Below are 16770 nucleotides of genomic sequence, written 5' to 3'. Positions count from 1 at the left end.
GAAAGCTCTTTTGCATGGCGTGGCTTAATCTTTTTCCTCAAACAGAGGTTGTTTTATGATCCTATTGTAGTTCAGACTTGATTGACCTGTTTGTCTGTAACCTTTCCCTCATCGGCGGGCCTTCAGTCAGAACTGGCCAAGTGCCTTCTGCAAAGACGTCAATGTCAAAACAGTTGGCAGTGACAGAGATATTTAAAGCAACAGAACATCATATTTAAAATTCATTCAGATATTATTGGAAACAAATGGAATGAGACACTTTACGCTGAGTGATGGAGGATTTGAAACTGAGCTCTCCTCTGGGGTTGTATTTCATGTCATTTCTGTTTTTACTGCTTTAATCCAGTGCTAGGCGATGTTATTTGATTTACATGCATCCGATTGTGTTGACTTAATAACACATCGTCTCGCCGTCTTTGAAATGTGAACAAGAGCATGCAGGATGAATTGCATATGTTGAGTTTGTGTTTAAGTTACACTTTATTATTTCTTTGTAGGGAAGACTGTTGGAGAGGAGGCGGTGAGACTGAACCCTTCGTGTGCTGAGAGTCATCAGTGGTAGGTGTCTTCACAACCGTCACCCTCTAAAGCCATTTCGACACCTCGTCTGAAGAGCTGCAACAACCAGCTGTGTCACACAATTGACCTAATTTTATAGAAATTCAGATTTGTGGAGGACTAAAAATGAAGTCACCCAGCTTGTCTGGATAAAATACAACAATGCTGACTGTCCATTTGGGCTTCACACGCCTCTGAACAAATTTACAGACAACCTCCTATGCCGCAGGCGTTTCTTCTTAATACAAATTTGATTTAAAGTTATATATATTTTGTGCTGGTGGCCGGGGGCTCGTAGCATTCTTCTGCTGTATTCTTGGAGCTCTGAGCTGCCTCACAAAAAAAGAAAAAAAACTGTCTTAAAATATGTGCTGTTGCATTTTGCACCATCTAAAGACAGTGGATTGTTCCCAGTGTTCTAGTCTTCTCTTTATCTGTCTGGGGGGGTGTGACTCAATGAGAAATACACCTGCTTCTCAATCACTCAATCAATCAATCTTTATATAAAGAGCTTAATCACATCAGCAGACATTTCAAAGCGCTTTAACAGACAGAAACCCAAAAGAACCCTCCAGAGCATAAGAGACAGAGGCAGGGAAAAAACTCCCTCATTGAGGAAGAAACTCCGGGCAGGACCCAGACTCTGGAGGGCGGTCATCCACCTTGACCTGTTGGGTGGGAAAGGAAATATACTGGGGATAGAGACAGGGCAAGGAAAAGAGAGAGTGGCAGATAGGGCAGATAGAATTTTCAGTCCAAACTGTGCTTTAGTTGCTGAAGTGGGGGCGGGATTTCCAGGCCTTCGGATTTTCTGTCTTCCATACTTCTTCCCCACTTGTCGAGCAGAAGCACAAACACAGCGGAAGTATCTTGCAAGCATTCCATTCATTTATTCATTCATTCATTCATTCATCTTCCAACTGCTTCATCCGCTGTCGTGGGTCAGGGGGTGCTGGAGCCTATCCCAGCTGGCTTGGGGCATGAGGTTGGTGAAACTCTGGCCGCAACGCCAGTGAGATACACACAGACTGACAACCACGCACACACACTCCTACGGACAATTTGGAACAGCCAATTAACCTGAAGTGCACGTTTCTGGAGGTGGAAGGGAGCCGGACAACCCGGAGAGAACTCCACACAGAGTGGGATGCGAACCCGGAACCACCTTGCTGTGCGGCGACAGCGCTGCCCGCTGTCAAAACTTATCTGCTGATTATCCGTGGAATCCATGGCTGGAATAGTGATGAAGTGATGAACAGCTCTGATGTTAGCGTACTGCTTTGACAGCAACTTGGAATGCAGCTATAACAAAATGATGCAGCATCACTTCCACTCAGCTTCACACAACACATATTCACTATTCAGCATGTGAGTCATCGTTGTATCATGATCATTTTTTAAAACTAATGTTAATAAATTAGTTTCCCACAGGTACCTTTTCATTATCATGAATTACATTTTCACTATTCATGTGTTACTGGTGGGATTCTCATGCAGGAAGTCTGATGAAAAACAAACTGCCTCCATGATGTAGCTGCCCTGGTTTCTCTGTTCTTGAAGAATGATTAGCATTAGCTCATGCACATACCACATCACCAGAGACATTATGCAAAGAGAAGGCAGTGTTTGTTTAGTTAATTAAGACTAACAGCTTTAAAAATGATTCAAGCTTAGTCCAATATCCACTTAAGGAATTTGTGAGATTATTCAGCTGAGCTGTAATGCTGTGTGCTAAATGAAGTGGATGTGGAAAAGTAGGTAAAGCTGCCCTTTGTGAAGGAAGAAGGCAGGGACTGAGGATGGTACCAGGAAGTGTGATCTCTGTGGAAGCTAGTTACTCAGGTTACTGATGTCGTGAGAAAACTTGTCACCTGGTTTCCTGATCACAGTTCAGCAAGTTGACACGCTGCCAGTAATTATTTGCTCTATCACTGAAACGAGTGACAGAGTTCTTTAAATAACCAAAACTTTTGTCATGCTCCAGGTACACCTACAATTTAACTCTAGATAGTTTGAATGGATTCAGATGAATGGTGCATATTTTTGGTCAAAAAGTAGCCAGTAGATTATGACTTGCATTATTTGTAAATACATTAAATATAAATTTATTTACAGTTTAGCTCATTTCAAAGCAAGAAAATAGGAAAAAGATTAAATCTTATAGTATTTCATAGAAAGTCAAGAAGTGTAATGTTCAAAAAAATTGCATAAATTTATTTAGCCTTTTACAACAGCCCAAGGGGTGACCAAAGCCCTTTCTGATAAAAATGGAAGAAACAGTAAATTAAGATAGAAACAGTAATCGAAATATAAAAGTAGACTTCTATCTATACACTAAATTGGGATAAAATAACTGCTAGGTGTTAAAGACCATTTTAAAAAGAAAGGTTTTCATCTTTGATTTAAAAAGTGTAAGTGTTCAATCTGGGTGTGGCTATAGAGAACATTTTGCCATCCCAATGGCCATATTTCGAATTTTGAGACATCTAATAGGTGCTTTAATGATGTCAGAGATCTGCTTTTGGTCAACTAAAGACAACAAGTCAAAAAAATATGGTGAAGCAAGACCATGAAGAGCTTTAGAAACAATCACTGAAGTGTAAAAATCAATTCTGTAAATGACTAGAAGCTAGTCGAGCAAGTAGAGGGCTGGGCTGCAGTAGAGGAACAGGCGACTGTTGGAGGACCAGGAATCTCCAGCATGACATTCATTTCAATAGTCCAGTCATGAACTAATGAACCATTAGTTCCCCAAAATATTTGACAATGGGTCCGGACCTGCTCCTGCTGAAACCAGGAGATTCTATGTGTCCAAACCCGCTATCTTCAGTCTCCATTCAGGTGCAAACGCTTAGATGAAAACGACAGCAATTGAATCAGTGACAGTACTCTCTGCCTCATTTCCTTTTCACACCTACTAGTAGGTAAATTTAAGCACCCAGCCTGCAAGAGTTGAATGATGAGTAGAACTGAGGAACCCAACTGGAGCAAACAATATAGCATAAGAAGACCACTTCTTAGTACCGATTTGTCAATGGAAACCAGCTTTCCACCTGAGGATGGTCTCATCTTGGTCTTTAAACTCAAGCAGAGCAGATTAAACTGTTTGGCATCAGTCCATTTATGTAGATCTACACCTTTAGTGTTGTTTCACAAAAACACTGGCTGAATGTGGAAAAAAAAAAAATCTAAAGAGGGCAGAAGCTCTCATCACTGCTGACTTTACCACTGATGAATAGAAAGATGCTTGGGTTAATAAAACATGGAGACTAATTTCTGATAGCTATGGTTGTACTGATGATGGTATTTGTGGTTTATGCTCTCTGGGAACATGACAGAAATGATGTGTAGCCATCATTTCTGCCATTAAGCCCTAAAAAAAATGTCTCATGCTCCCTTTAGGGAATCCTGACATTGTCATCTTGGAATATGCCCGTGCCTTTGGAGAAGAAATAATCCATTGATGGACCTGGTCATTCAGTATAATCAGGTAATCACCTGATCTCATTCTTTGAACATAAACTGTTGCTGAACCTAGACCTGACCTGAACGGGCATATTCCAAGATGACAATGTCAGGATTCATTGGGCTAAAATTGTGAGGGAGGGGTTCAGGGAGCATGAGACATCATTTCTTACATGGATTGGCCACCACAGAGTCCAGACCTTAAACTTGTTGAGATTCATGAAAGAAGAATCTCAATGAGTGCTGGAGATGGCTTTACATAGTGGTCAGACCCCATCATCATAAATGCAAGATCTTGATGAAAAATATGGAAAAATATTGCATCACTGGATGGAAATAACTCTTGTGATATTGTATGAACTCATCAAAACAATATCCCAGTTAATGCATGCTGTAATCAAAGCTAAACGCAGTCCAACAACATATGAGAGGGTGTGACTTTTTGTGATGGCGACTTTTTTTTTGGCCAGGCAGTGTATGATTGTGCTCTTTTATTGGTGGCATTGCTAGGTGTATTTTCATTGATCCCACCTTGTGAACTGAGCTCATGTACAGTAAGTCCCTGACTACAGATCCTCTTTGATGATACAAAGGCCTGTGGATTCATCTGGGAGCATGTGGTCGTGCCGTTGAGTCAAGGGGCTCTGACTGGCTCTGTTTGACCTCAGTACTGACAATCTAGATTTCAGAACAATTTCCTGCCTTTGCTATGACCATCCTTGTCGTCACCATTCCAGCATTGGCCCTGGTTTCCAGTTGTCATGGATTTCTGACATTGCAAGCGGCAACTTGAAACTTTGAGACAAACTCCATAACTATGCTGAGAAAACACTTAACTCATTGACTGCCAGACACTTTCAGAGCGGACAGCTCCCCAGTGCCAGAGATTTTGAGCATTTTCACTGAATTTTGAAGGCCCACCAAATATTCATTTTTTAGGCTACATAAACATTCCACATATCACCCGAAACTTTAGACTGTCTTCTTTCATCAGAAAAAAATTTTTTGTTTCTAGCATCTATGTGTGTTTAGTTATTGCCCGTAGAACACAGGGTGGTTTCAGCAAAAACGGCTGATTTTGACCAGAAAACTGAGATAATGACGTTTTACTGCAGAGAAGCAAATTCAAGCAAAACTCTAACGTCAAACTTCTGAAAATACTTTTACTTATTGAAACAATGCAAACAACATTAGAAAAAACATTTTTGATGAACAAATGATTTTATAACAATTTTGAAAATTAGACAAAACATAACAAAGTACATTCATCTCACTGTCAACTGTCAGAACCATTTACAGGTGAGTGTGTGTGGGTGTGTGGGTGTAATCAATGATATTTTTTTTGAGTGTGATACACAGTGAAGCATTCTCCTGCATGCAGGGGAATACGACAGGCCTTGCACCACATCCTGGTCTCACTCCTCCCACCCCTTCTAACACACACCCGACATTTCCTTGAGGGATGTGCCTTCTTTGTGGTGGCCCTCAAACGTTCCAGCTTGTGCCTGGACATCAGGCCATCGAGTCTGCCTTCTGGGTCTCTGTTTCTGAGTGACCTGGTTTGCAGCACGTCTTCGACCTCCATCTCCTCGCCTTCCTCATGTGACACGTACCCCTTTTCAGTCCAGGACCTTGCAATATCCTTCATGAAATCAAGGTGCGATTTCTTGATCCCTGGGTTCCTGGACCTGAACAACACATAGGCATTGTACACACAAATCTGGAACAAATAGGCGACAAACTTTTTTGTCCAGTTTTGAGTTTTCCTGATGAAGGGGTAGTACGCAATGTTCTGGTCTAGTTTGTCCACCCCATTCATGCAGGAATTGTACTGAACCACACACTCCGGTTTGAGCTGTGCCACTTTGTCCCGCTGACCCTTCTGCCACACCTCCACCCTCTGCATCCTGTCGTTGTGACAGGTTGTTATCATCCTCACCAGGCGCTTGTCCTGCCTGGCCAAGACCAGTACCCGGCCGTTGTGTCGCACCACCTTCCCCTCCTCACCCAAGTCTGTCTTTGACGGCTCCCTGATGATCTGTGGTTCGCCACGGTTTTTCCTGAGGGTTCCACAAACATTAGTCTTTTTTTTACACAACTGCTCACACAGTTTTACAGAATTATAAAAATTGTCCATGAATATTGTGTACACCTGCTCGGTCAGGCGGTCAAGGAGGGAGAACACAATGTCTGGGAGTGTGCTCGACTGGCCAACATAAGGCAACATATTATAACAATAGACAGTCCGCGAGTCACACAAAATATAAGATTTGATGCCATATTTGACTGGCTTCTGAGGGTTGTAAACCCTGAAGTTCAGGCGTCCACGCCACTGCAACATCCCCTCATCAATGCAAATGTTTTCATGAGGCTGATACAGCTCTTTGACTTTGGAAATAATTGAATCAAGGACAGGACGCACTTTATAAAGTTTATCTCCAGCATCCTGTGAGGCATTGTCATTGAAGTGGAGAAACTTCCCAATTAGCTGGAACCTGTTGCGTGGCATGGTGTTGTTGAAGTACGGAATGGCTTCCATTGGATCCTCACTCCAGTACATGCTGACGCTGGGCTTCTTTATGTAGCCGGTGAGGAACATAAGACCCAAGTATTTTTTGAGCTCTGGAACTGTCACCGGTTTCCACACCCTCTCTCTGGAGTGTGGCAGAGCTTCAGGATGTGCCTGTATAAACTGCCGTGCATACAGGTTGGTCTGAGACGCAATGTGACCCAGCAGCTCGTCAGTCAGAAACAGCTCCATGAAGTCAACCGGCTGGTCTGAATCCAGGTCTGCAGCCGCATTCATGGGACCAGGGGTTGCCACGAATGGGAACTTAGTGGGTTCCCAGCCATCATGACTCCAAACACCTGCATCCACCTCCAGTGATTGGCGTCTCCTCGCACCTCTCCCTCTTGCAGGTGCACGTCCTCTACTCGTTTTAGGGACTGTAAAATATAGAAATATACAATTTTACACTATATATATATATATGCATGCTTGAAATAAGTAGGATATCATTTTACACAACGTATATATATATTATATACACACATGCCTGAAATATGTACCATTCTACAAAACATACACACACACACACACATATTATACATATATACACACACATGCCTGAAATAAGTACCATTCTACAAAACATACACACACACACATATTATACATATATACACACACTTGCCTGAAATAAGTACCATTCTACACAAAAGAGTAATACATTCATAGATGGGGAACAACTTATGCGGGATGGAGGGCCGACACGTGTTTTTTACATCATGTAACAAAGTAGCAAAATAGTTACCTTTGCTCCTCAGATCCTCCGTGGGCTCCCCCAGGTCTGGGGAGGACTCCCTGCTGCTTTCTGACGGAATCCACTCAGATGACGAGTCCGGGTCCGGTTCAGAGTCAGAACTGTCGCCGGACAGACGCAGCGGAGAACTCTCCGCAGCGGCGCTCCCACGTGGGACGCCGCCGAACTGCGGGGGGCCCCGCTACAACCCGCCACGTTTTCCTCGCCTCCGATCCGGTCTTCAATCTCCTTGGGTGCATCTCCTGCACCCCGATCCTTACCGCTTGCTCATTTCCACAGCAGCTACACCGCCAGACAAGCTCTGTGCCAGTGTTAGCTGCTTGAATCTGCCTCCTCCACACGCTTTCGCCTTGCGCTTCGCCATTTTGCTCTCCACTACTGCCCCAACACCGACGCTTCTTCGTCGTTTTATCTGGTGATCTGGGGTGTGAAACACTGCCCCCGACCGGAATAAATGGAATACAAGGCTGAAAATCACACAGAATGTGCGAAACGCTTTGATCTAACATTCCCTATAAAAAACGCCTAAGACGAAATATGACGTCTTTGGCACTCAACGTTTGGATTCTATAAGACGAAATATTTCATCTTTGGCACTCTGTGAGTTAACTGTGCTGTAGGTTGTGTGTTTCATCAATCTGCACACATTCCCCTACACTGGCCTATAAAGGTTGTCCATGAACCGTTCGAGTTCCTCCTCCTGTATCTTTAGATGTTAGAATCCGTGTCCTGCCAGGCCCACGGTGTCTTCAATGAGCTTCCTATGTTAGGTGTTGAAGGCTGAACTCAATCTGTCGTTTCCGCCGGGCAGCTGCCTTTGGGCTGTTTTGCCTTTGCTCAGTACGGTGGGGGCTGGCCTCAGCCACCATAAAAACATGGAGTAATCCTGCACAATTAAATGTTCTGTCCTTCAGTCATCTTCAATCTGTCATGTTTGCCACCACCCACATTTCCTCCTCCTCTTGAAATTTTCCGTGTCTGAGGTTAGACAGTTGAAGAGAGATAGTATTTCAACTCAAGGAAGAAAGGAAACTATAAACACCACCACACTGGCCCCTGAGGCTAGACACACCTCTACATCTTCACATCCCAACTTTCTTACTTCTAAAGACCTCCCCTTACGTGTCTCTGTTCGCCGTTGAAAGCTCAGCCTGGCTCACACGTTGAAAAGACATATGTTGCATAACACCAAAACAACATGCTCAAACATTGTAATGATGATGTGATACGTAACAAGTAGATGAGAGATGAACCCGTACACCAGGAACACAAAGTCAGTCCAACAGGGGGAAGTCCAAGCACAGAGACGAGCCAAAGCCATTAAAAGCTGGTCCAATCACAATTTTCAGTCAACACACTTCTTAGTCAACATTGCTGCACAGTAATTGTTGTTCGAGTTGGCCAATCAGAGGGAAGTAAATATATGTGTTGTGGTAGGCTGGATGTTGAGCAACCTCTTGTAGACCTCACATAATCATGCTGATTATTTCACCACTAGTAAGATTTATTGAATCCCATCAACTTTTTTGAGAGTGGATGACATAACTTTTGAAGGAAGACTGTATGTAAGGGAGATCATTCTCAGAATATTCTTGTTCACATAATGGTTTGTCTACCTTGAAGAACTAAAGATAAGCTGCTTTGTGCTTTTAAACAGGATACAAGTTACATATAGAAGTCAAGGGGACTGCATTGAAAGACTGTTGTCTATTGTATACCTGCCAAATGGCCTCAGCTCCACTCAAATATCTTGAATAAAAGTTTAGTCCACAAACCAAAAACTGTCTTCCCTATAGTTAACATTTGGGTGGTTTACTTTTAGAATGCTGACACAATTGTGTATGGCAAGTTTAACATGTAAGTTAGTTTCAGTTAGCGATCATATGGTCCAGCTGATGCTGATTTTCAGTAGATGTGCCCAAAAATTCAACCTACTGATGAAGGAGATGAGATGATTCATCTGAGACAGGTCACTGCAGATTGCAAATGTACACCTAGTGGTGTTGCTATGGAATTTTCAGAGTATTCTCCAGCCTATGAATATCAAGTCATAATTCTGCAGCAATATTTCCTGTAGGTTTTGACAAAATTCACATTTCTAGTAAACAGAAATTACTGTTACTTGTTCAAAATCAGAATAAAAGTTTTTGGTCAAGGCCAGACCAATAACGTCCTGGCTCACTTTCCTCACAGCAAATACTTTGTCTCCGGTGATGGATTTGCTAATTGCTTGTACATCTACCAGCCTGTTTTCATTGGAAGCTCAGCAGAAAAACTGCAGACAGGTAATGTCTCTGATTTTCTGGAGCTCTCCACTCATCAAGTGCCAACCAGTAGGAGTGTGGCCACACCCTGCATTAACTTAAGAAAACAAACATGGTTCCTTTATGTGTTATGGCTTCATGTACAGCTCTGTGTGCAGAATACTCACGCCGCTGATATAGTCAACAATAGCTTTTTCCTTTTAAATTTCCTACATTGCCCTTTGATGACTGTCATTACTCCTTACCACACATAAATAGTTATGATAATAGTTACTTATATCTATGATCAGGGTGCAATTTCTCAAAAAAACCCCAAAAAAACCAAACAAGGGGAGACGGGTTTTTTTTATTGTTGATGTTTTAATCATGAAAAAAATGAAGATGTCTTAATTGGGCTTCAGGACCATGGATAAGAGCCAATCACGTGAACCTGGCCAGAGGATTTAGCCGAATGCTGTCTGTAAAATGTAACATCAACACCCCATAGATTCAGATTTCACTCGTCATGTTAACATGACTCTGCAAATCTCAGACTGAGTGAACAGTTTGCTCTGATGTCACTTCCTGTGGTTTTTTTGGTCTTTCCTGTTGCCGTCATCTGCAGCGTTTCTCCTTCTTTTCTCAACATCTCTGTGAACTTTTGATTAGGAGACTAACCCACAATGCATTTCTGTTCATGGAGACGTTCCCCAACATGGAGACTGAAGACAATTCAGGTCAGGTTGAAAGTTAGAGCAGCAAAGTAGACGAAAGACTACCTGTGAGAAAACTCTGTCACTACCTGCTGCTAGTTCATATTTTATTAATTATTGACGGGTTGGTCCCCCGAGGATAAAATCCACCCCTGGTTAAAATGATTAACACAAAGACCAATGTATGCATTATTTTTCACTTCAATTATTAAATATTTTTCAATTAGTGATGGAAAATTTGTCAAAAAAATATTTTTTTCCAGTATATAATCCTCTTTCTGTTGCAGTAAAAATGTCATTTCAATTGTAAAGAAAAAAGTCACCAATTAACTGTTGTTGCTTCAAAGACGGAGGCTGTTCTGAGACCTGGGAGCTACTAGAAAGACTGATTTTACTCAGTTTTTCTAGTAGCCTGTGGTTATCAGGTTCCTTCACCTGATAACTACAGTGAAGAAACCAGTGCATATGGACTATCAGTAGACAACTGTCAGGGATCTGTCAGTTACTACAGACCTGTCAAACTGTACTTGTTCAGTTATGCTTCTGTTTTCATTTTCGTCTTTCCCCACAAACTACACAGTTTCCATACTATTTGTTCCATATTCATCAAATCTCATTGACTGATCTATTACAGTAAAGTAATAGAATACTAGAAAATGTAAATGGACCTCATTGGCTGAGAGTTCAGTGGTAAAATTCAATTCAAAAAATGTATTTGTCCCCAAGGGGCAGCTGCAGACAAGCTGTCAGGTGTAGACGGGCTGTTAGCTTCAGAAGGCTGTTGGCCTGGTTGGTTAGAATTGGCTACCACCGTTTTCATACCTTGTGTAATCTGTCACCAAGTTGTCACCCGTTTTGGGCGGTTCCGGGTGGAAACATCAGTGCGGCAGTGGCTCAGTGGTAAAGCGGGCGGTAGAGCGGGTCGTCCAACGTTCTAAGATTGCCCAAAAACACCCGGAGTGTGAGCTGAGGTGTCAGCTTGCCTCCGGAACACTTCAGAGGCGCTCTTGAGGAACGCTCTCTCCTCTCCAGAGGAGATTAACGCACTGGTCTATTAACGCACTAGTCCCTGTCAGTCCGTCCAATAGTAGCTGATCTTGCCTCTACAGATGTTTTCTAATGAAGAATTTAGCTGTTTTCTTTCTTCCTGTTCGATGAACAGTCTTGAGCTGCTCTTCTTGGAAATGCCTTGATAGAACTCACATTGTGATTTGCTGCTATATACATAAGATTGACTTGTTAGGGTTATCATTTGGTGAATCAATGTGCCAAACTTCAATACGTAACTTCTGTATAGTTGTTACTACCGTGTGATTCTTAAAGCTCATATTGAACAAACTACAAAGCAGACAGTGATTGCGGTCTTCTTGATCACAGTGAAAACACAAAAAATCTAAACACAACTTTACAACAAAATGTTTTATCTGCAGGTTTGCTATCATGTGTGGCATTATGGCTGAATATGACACAATCCAGAACAAGATCAAGAACGGATATATCTTTAAGGTAAGTTGTTGTATCAAATCCGCATCTGGAGCGGCAGCATGTAACGTGTTGTCTTCTGTCAGCAGCTTCAGAGCTCCTGACTGGTGGAAGGAAGGGAGGTCGAGTGTTGTTTGGGAGGGAAGACAGGAGAAAGCCTTTGAATCAGAGACAGGTAGAATGGAAAAGAGCGAGGGAGGGTGTGTGACAGCCAGGAGCATGTGGTCGCTCTGCAGGATCGCGTGTGGGAGAGGTGTTTGTGAAATACTTGTGGGTTGGTGAAGCAGGACGGATCAGGTCAGAACATAAAGCGGTGGAAAGAGCAGCCATGCCGTGAATCAACAGTGAATATTTTCTCTGTCTGCCTCCCCTCCCAGGATCATTTGGATAAAGCCATTGAGCTGAAGCCACAAGACCCCATGTCCTACTACTTGTTGGGCCGCTGGTGCTACGCTGTATGTGTCCCTACCAACACACACTTATCTCACCCATCTATTCTCACAGAGACAAGCAGTACATTGATTCTGTGGGGGCCTCCTGCCTCTCTTCAACCCACCCACAGCTTTCCTTCGTTCATTTCCACTGTTGTTCTTCTGAGGTTTGTTTCTCAGTGTTCGTAGAAGGTGATACGGGCTGTTAACACCAGCCACTGTTCACTTTAAATCACACTCAACTGAAGGGATACTTGTTCATGTTCTTTAAATGCATGCAGTTAGTGTTGATGGAACTTAGGAGTTTTATGATGAAGTCGTTTTTGGTAAAAACTAATGATAAACTTTAAACCACTGCCATCATGGTAACTGGTATGCTGTCTACCCAGTGGTGCCATTTTACAGTATTTACACACTCTGTAGTAACGCTGTAAAAAACTTCCAAAATGATTATCTCAGACAAACTGTAGAGGGCAGGATTAGTCCATTGTGGCTCGTAGTCGACCGTAACTAAAGAAGAAGATGCACCAACAAACTGGATTTCCATCGTGCATTTCTACTCTACCAAAAGTGCTTTACAACATACAGTATGTGTGGGTGGGTGTGCTAAGTGCCAATCCTAGGTTTGATTAATTATTGTCCTGTAAAAATAAATGCATTCAGTTGTGCTCAAGAAGAGCCAGAAAAAAATCAGCTGGACCTGCTTCCAGTTGGTTGAAGGGGTTTCTCCTCTGACTGGTAAAGTCCATAACCCGAACCTCCTGTTGGACCAGGAAACATCTTCCCTGCTGACAAAGGGAAGTGCACAGTGGTACCAAACACAACCGACTACAGCACTAAGAAGACTGGTTTGCTCAGGGACTCCGGTGCACAGGGGACACAAATGCAGGACCCCAAAAGCGGTTGCAAAGAAAACTATCAGTCTCCTACATCTGGCATCTACCAACCCTTTACCACCTTTTACCAACAGGAGGATCAGGATCTAGACTCTACCAGTCAGTCAGGACCTTCAACAGAAGGATCAGGATCTAGACTCTACCAGTCAGTCAGAACCTCCAACAGGAGAATCAGGATCTGGACTCTACCAGTCAGTCAGGACCTTCAACAGAAGGATCAGGATCTAGACTCTACCAGTCAGTCAGAACCTCCAACAGGAGGATCAGGATCTGGACTCTACCAGTCAGTCTGAACCTCCAACAGGAGGATCAGGATCTGGACTCTACCAGTCAGTCTGAACCTCCAACAGGAGGATCAGGATCTAGACTCTACCAGTCAGTCAGGACCTTCAACAGGAGGATCAGGATCTGGACTCTACCAGTCAGTCAGAACTGAAGACTCTTAGAATAGAGGTATAATATCTTCAATCAACCTGAAGCAGGTCCATCAGAATCTTGTTATTGCTCTTGATTTCCCTTGACTTGTGGATTGAGAACCTACATAGACCTTCAGTTGTGTTGTACAGTCAGCTGTTCATGACTTAACCAGATACCAGTTGTACACATACCTCCAATGCTAAGACGAGGCTAATCCCAGAACTGACGATGACCATTTCCGTTCCTAAGGGGTGTTGCCGACCCTTGCATTAAACGGTGGTGGTGACCTCCGGTGGTTCCACCTCCTCTGACTTAACCTCACCAGGTGAGAGGGACAAGGAGACGCTGCTAACCTGCTAACCTGGAGGTGTTTGAACACTTTGCAGGTGGCTCAGTTGTCGTGGCTGGAGAGGAAAGTCGCTGCTACTCTGTTTGGAGAACCTCCCAGTGCTACAGTTGATGATGCGTTAAAGAACTTCCTGAAGGTACTGTGTTTAGAGCACTTTGAGTCAATTTTATGAACTGAATTTGAACAGGTAGGAAAAATGAGTATACTGTATGCTAATGGAATTACTATTCAAATGTGTTAAAGGTAAAATGAACAGAAATACTAAATGTCTTCCAATGCGTATTGGTTTTATCTTTGCACAGGTAGAGGAGATCCATCCTGGATATTCCAAACTCAACTACGTGTTTCTAGCAAAGGTCAGTGAGTGTGATTAACATCTGGATGTGAGTCAGTGAGTGTGGTTAACATCTGGATGTGAGTCAGTGCGTGTGGTTAACATCTGGATGTGAGTCAGTGAGTGTGGTTAACATCTGGATGGGGGTCAGTGAGTGTGGTTAACATCTGGATGTGGGTCAGTGAGTGTGGTTAACATCTGGATGTGGGTCAGTGAGTGTGGTTAACATCTGGATGGGGGTCAGTGAGTGTGGTTAACATCTGGATGTGGGTCAGTGAGTGTGGTTAACATCTGGATGTGGGTCAGTGAGTGTGGTTAACATCTGGATGTGGGTCAGTGAGTGTGGTTAACATCTGGATGTGGGTCAGTGAGTGTGGTTAACATCTGGATGTGGGTCAGTGAGTGTGGTTAACATCTGGATGTGGGTCAGTGAGTGTGGTTAACATCTGGATGTGGGTCGTCCTGCTCAGTTCACTGATGGTTTGCTCTCCTTGCAGTGCTATAGAGACCTGGGTCAGAGCTGCCAGGCCAGGAAGATGTGTGAAGCTGCTTGTTCAATGGAGTCTGCATCCAAGGAGGTACAATTACAGCAGCATCACTCTGTTTCAGCAGAAGTTTTGTCTCTCAAAAATCCAAGAGGTGCAGCGTTTTCCGCACTATAAGGCACACCTTCAATGAATGGCCTGTTGTGAAACGATTTTTCATATTTAAGGCGCGCTGGATTATAAGGCGCACTGTCGGTTGTTGAGAAAATTAAGGCTGTTAGGTGTGCCTGCGGAAATACTGTATTATATTTAAAATAATCATCTTTTTGTCAGGATGGAGAGGCCCAAAAGGAGCTGGACTTACTCTGCCCGGTGCTGGGAGTGGGACGAGAGCAGTAGCCTCTCCCTCTGTGTTTGTGTGTGTGTGTGTGTGTGTGTGTGTGTGTGTGTGTGTGTGTGTGTGTGTGTGTGTGTGTGTGTGTGTGTGTGTGTGTGTGTGTGTGTGTGTGTGTGTGTGTGTGTGTGTTTGGTTATTGTGTGTATTTAGAGGTCAACCATCCTTCCATTTTCTGGATCTGCCCTGCGGGTCATGGGTGTTTGCCAGAGCCCATCCCAACGAGCTACAGACAAAAGGCAGGGAACACCTCGGACGAGACACCAGCACATCATGAGGCCAAATGAAAGACAAACAACGATTCACGCTCACTTTCACACCTACGGACAATTTAGTGTGACCAGTTGACCACTGTGTCACCGATGTATAATTGAATAGTATTTAAAATCATGTTTATGTGGCAGACACTTGTATTTTATCTCCTGCTCGGCGTTTAATGGTGGTTGGCCTAGCATCAAACAGCATATGTGACCAGGTGACCCCCGTTTACACCAAGAAATTAAATTAAATTTTCTTTCAGTTTTTAGCAGAACCTGCTTTTAACATCTGTTTTTTGTTGGTCTTTGGTTGTTTTAAATGTAATATTTCTAGCGGATCATATGTGCAGTGACAAGTATGCACAAAGCCACGTAGTATTTTCCATGCGGTATGGAAGGTGCATCATTTTTCTGTGTACTGCTGTGCTTGTACATGAGTTAATGAGCCGTCCAGCACAATCATGATGAATGTATCTCGTGAGACTCGTGTCTAAATGACGTGCGCTCCTCACATCAACCCTGACGGCTCCGTCGGCTTGTCTGCATTCCTACGTGTTTCATGTTTGTTAGTGTTTCTACTCAAACTTGTCAAGCATTTAATCTGTCAGTAAATTCTGAATCAGAATTTAGTTTTGGAAAAGTCCATTAGATTAAAATTAATTTGTACATCTATGTGAATATTACAAGTTTTTGTCAGATTTTTGTTTGTTTGTTTTGTTTCTGAGACCAAAGTGAGAATAATGTAGCCTGATTACAGTCATGTAGTGTACATTGAGTTATTAATGCTTCTGAATCTGTCATTAAATTTGCCCTGATGGAATCCTGTTTGATTTGTTCGTGTTCTTTTAATTGCCGTTCATGACTGCTAAATTTTGTGATTTGCATCTCAAAGTCAAACTTTAATGTCATTATACACACACACAGATGGTACAACAAAATTTCAAAAGCCAGATGGAGTGTTGGTCCAGAGCCACTACGGTCCGACATGACCTAATATTACCTAGATGCATGTTTTTTTTCCTGATAATGGGGGGAAACCCATTCAGACATGCAAACTCTTCACAGAAAGGCCATGCTGGAAATGATGGGGTTTGAACCCCTGACCTTCTTGCTGTGAGGCAGCAGTGCTAACCACGACGCCACCCTGCCGCCTGGTCATCAAACCTCCGTGTCTTTTAATCGTGACCTGCTTTCAGTCCAACGCTTCAGGAACAAGCTGGCTCCTGCAGGATGAGCAGTGATTATGGACATTTTCTCCAGGCTGCAGATTTTGTGCCAGGATGTTTAGGAATTTGTTATTGGATCAGATTCAGTCGAACATCCTACCAGTCCCGTCATGTTCTAGTTTTTTTTTTTTTCCCATGGTACAGCAGCTCTAAATGGTGCCTCCAGAATGATTACAGGTGTTTGTTTATACAGTCGT

General features: G+C 43.1%; 2 protein-coding genes across 4 annotated transcripts in view; one reads left to right on the top strand and one right to left on the bottom strand.

Annotated features, from left to right (window-relative positions):
- LOC137603919 (regulator of microtubule dynamics protein 2) overlaps positions 1-16167 on the top strand; it is a 33986-nt gene extending 17819 nt beyond the window's left edge. For all 3 annotated transcript variants that reach the window (XM_068327784.1, XM_068327785.1, XM_068327782.1), the window contains exons 5-11: positions 498-558; positions 11733-11808; positions 12162-12239; positions 13915-14013; positions 14180-14233; positions 14709-14789; positions 15030-16167. In XM_068327784.1, coding sequence (XP_068183885.1) covers positions 498-558; positions 11733-11808; positions 12162-12239; positions 13915-14013; positions 14180-14233; positions 14709-14789; positions 15030-15095 — 515 coding nt within the window. In that variant the 3' untranslated portion in view covers positions 15096-16167. The remainder of the gene's footprint in view (positions 1-497; positions 559-11732; positions 11809-12161; positions 12240-13914; positions 14014-14179; positions 14234-14708; positions 14790-15029) is intronic.
- On the bottom strand, positions 5214-8786 carry LOC137603918 (piggyBac transposable element-derived protein 4-like). The gene is made up of 2 exons (XM_068327781.1): positions 7338-8786; positions 5214-6969 (listed from the first exon to the last, which is right to left on the bottom strand). Exon 2 carries the CDS (start codon positions 6827-6829, stop codon positions 5351-5353), a length of 1479 nt encoding a protein of 492 aa, XP_068183882.1. The 5' UTR covers positions 6830-6969; positions 7338-8786; the 3' UTR covers positions 5214-5350.
- Positions 16168-16770: the final 603 nt, after the last annotated feature.

The sequence above is a fragment of the Antennarius striatus genome, chromosome 11, assembly GCF_040054535.1.
Source record: "Antennarius striatus isolate MH-2024 chromosome 11, ASM4005453v1, whole genome shotgun sequence".
In the NCBI taxonomy this organism is placed as follows: domain Eukaryota; kingdom Metazoa; phylum Chordata; class Actinopteri; order Lophiiformes; family Antennariidae; genus Antennarius; species Antennarius striatus.
This window is presented reverse-complemented; position numbering and strand designations above follow the sequence as displayed.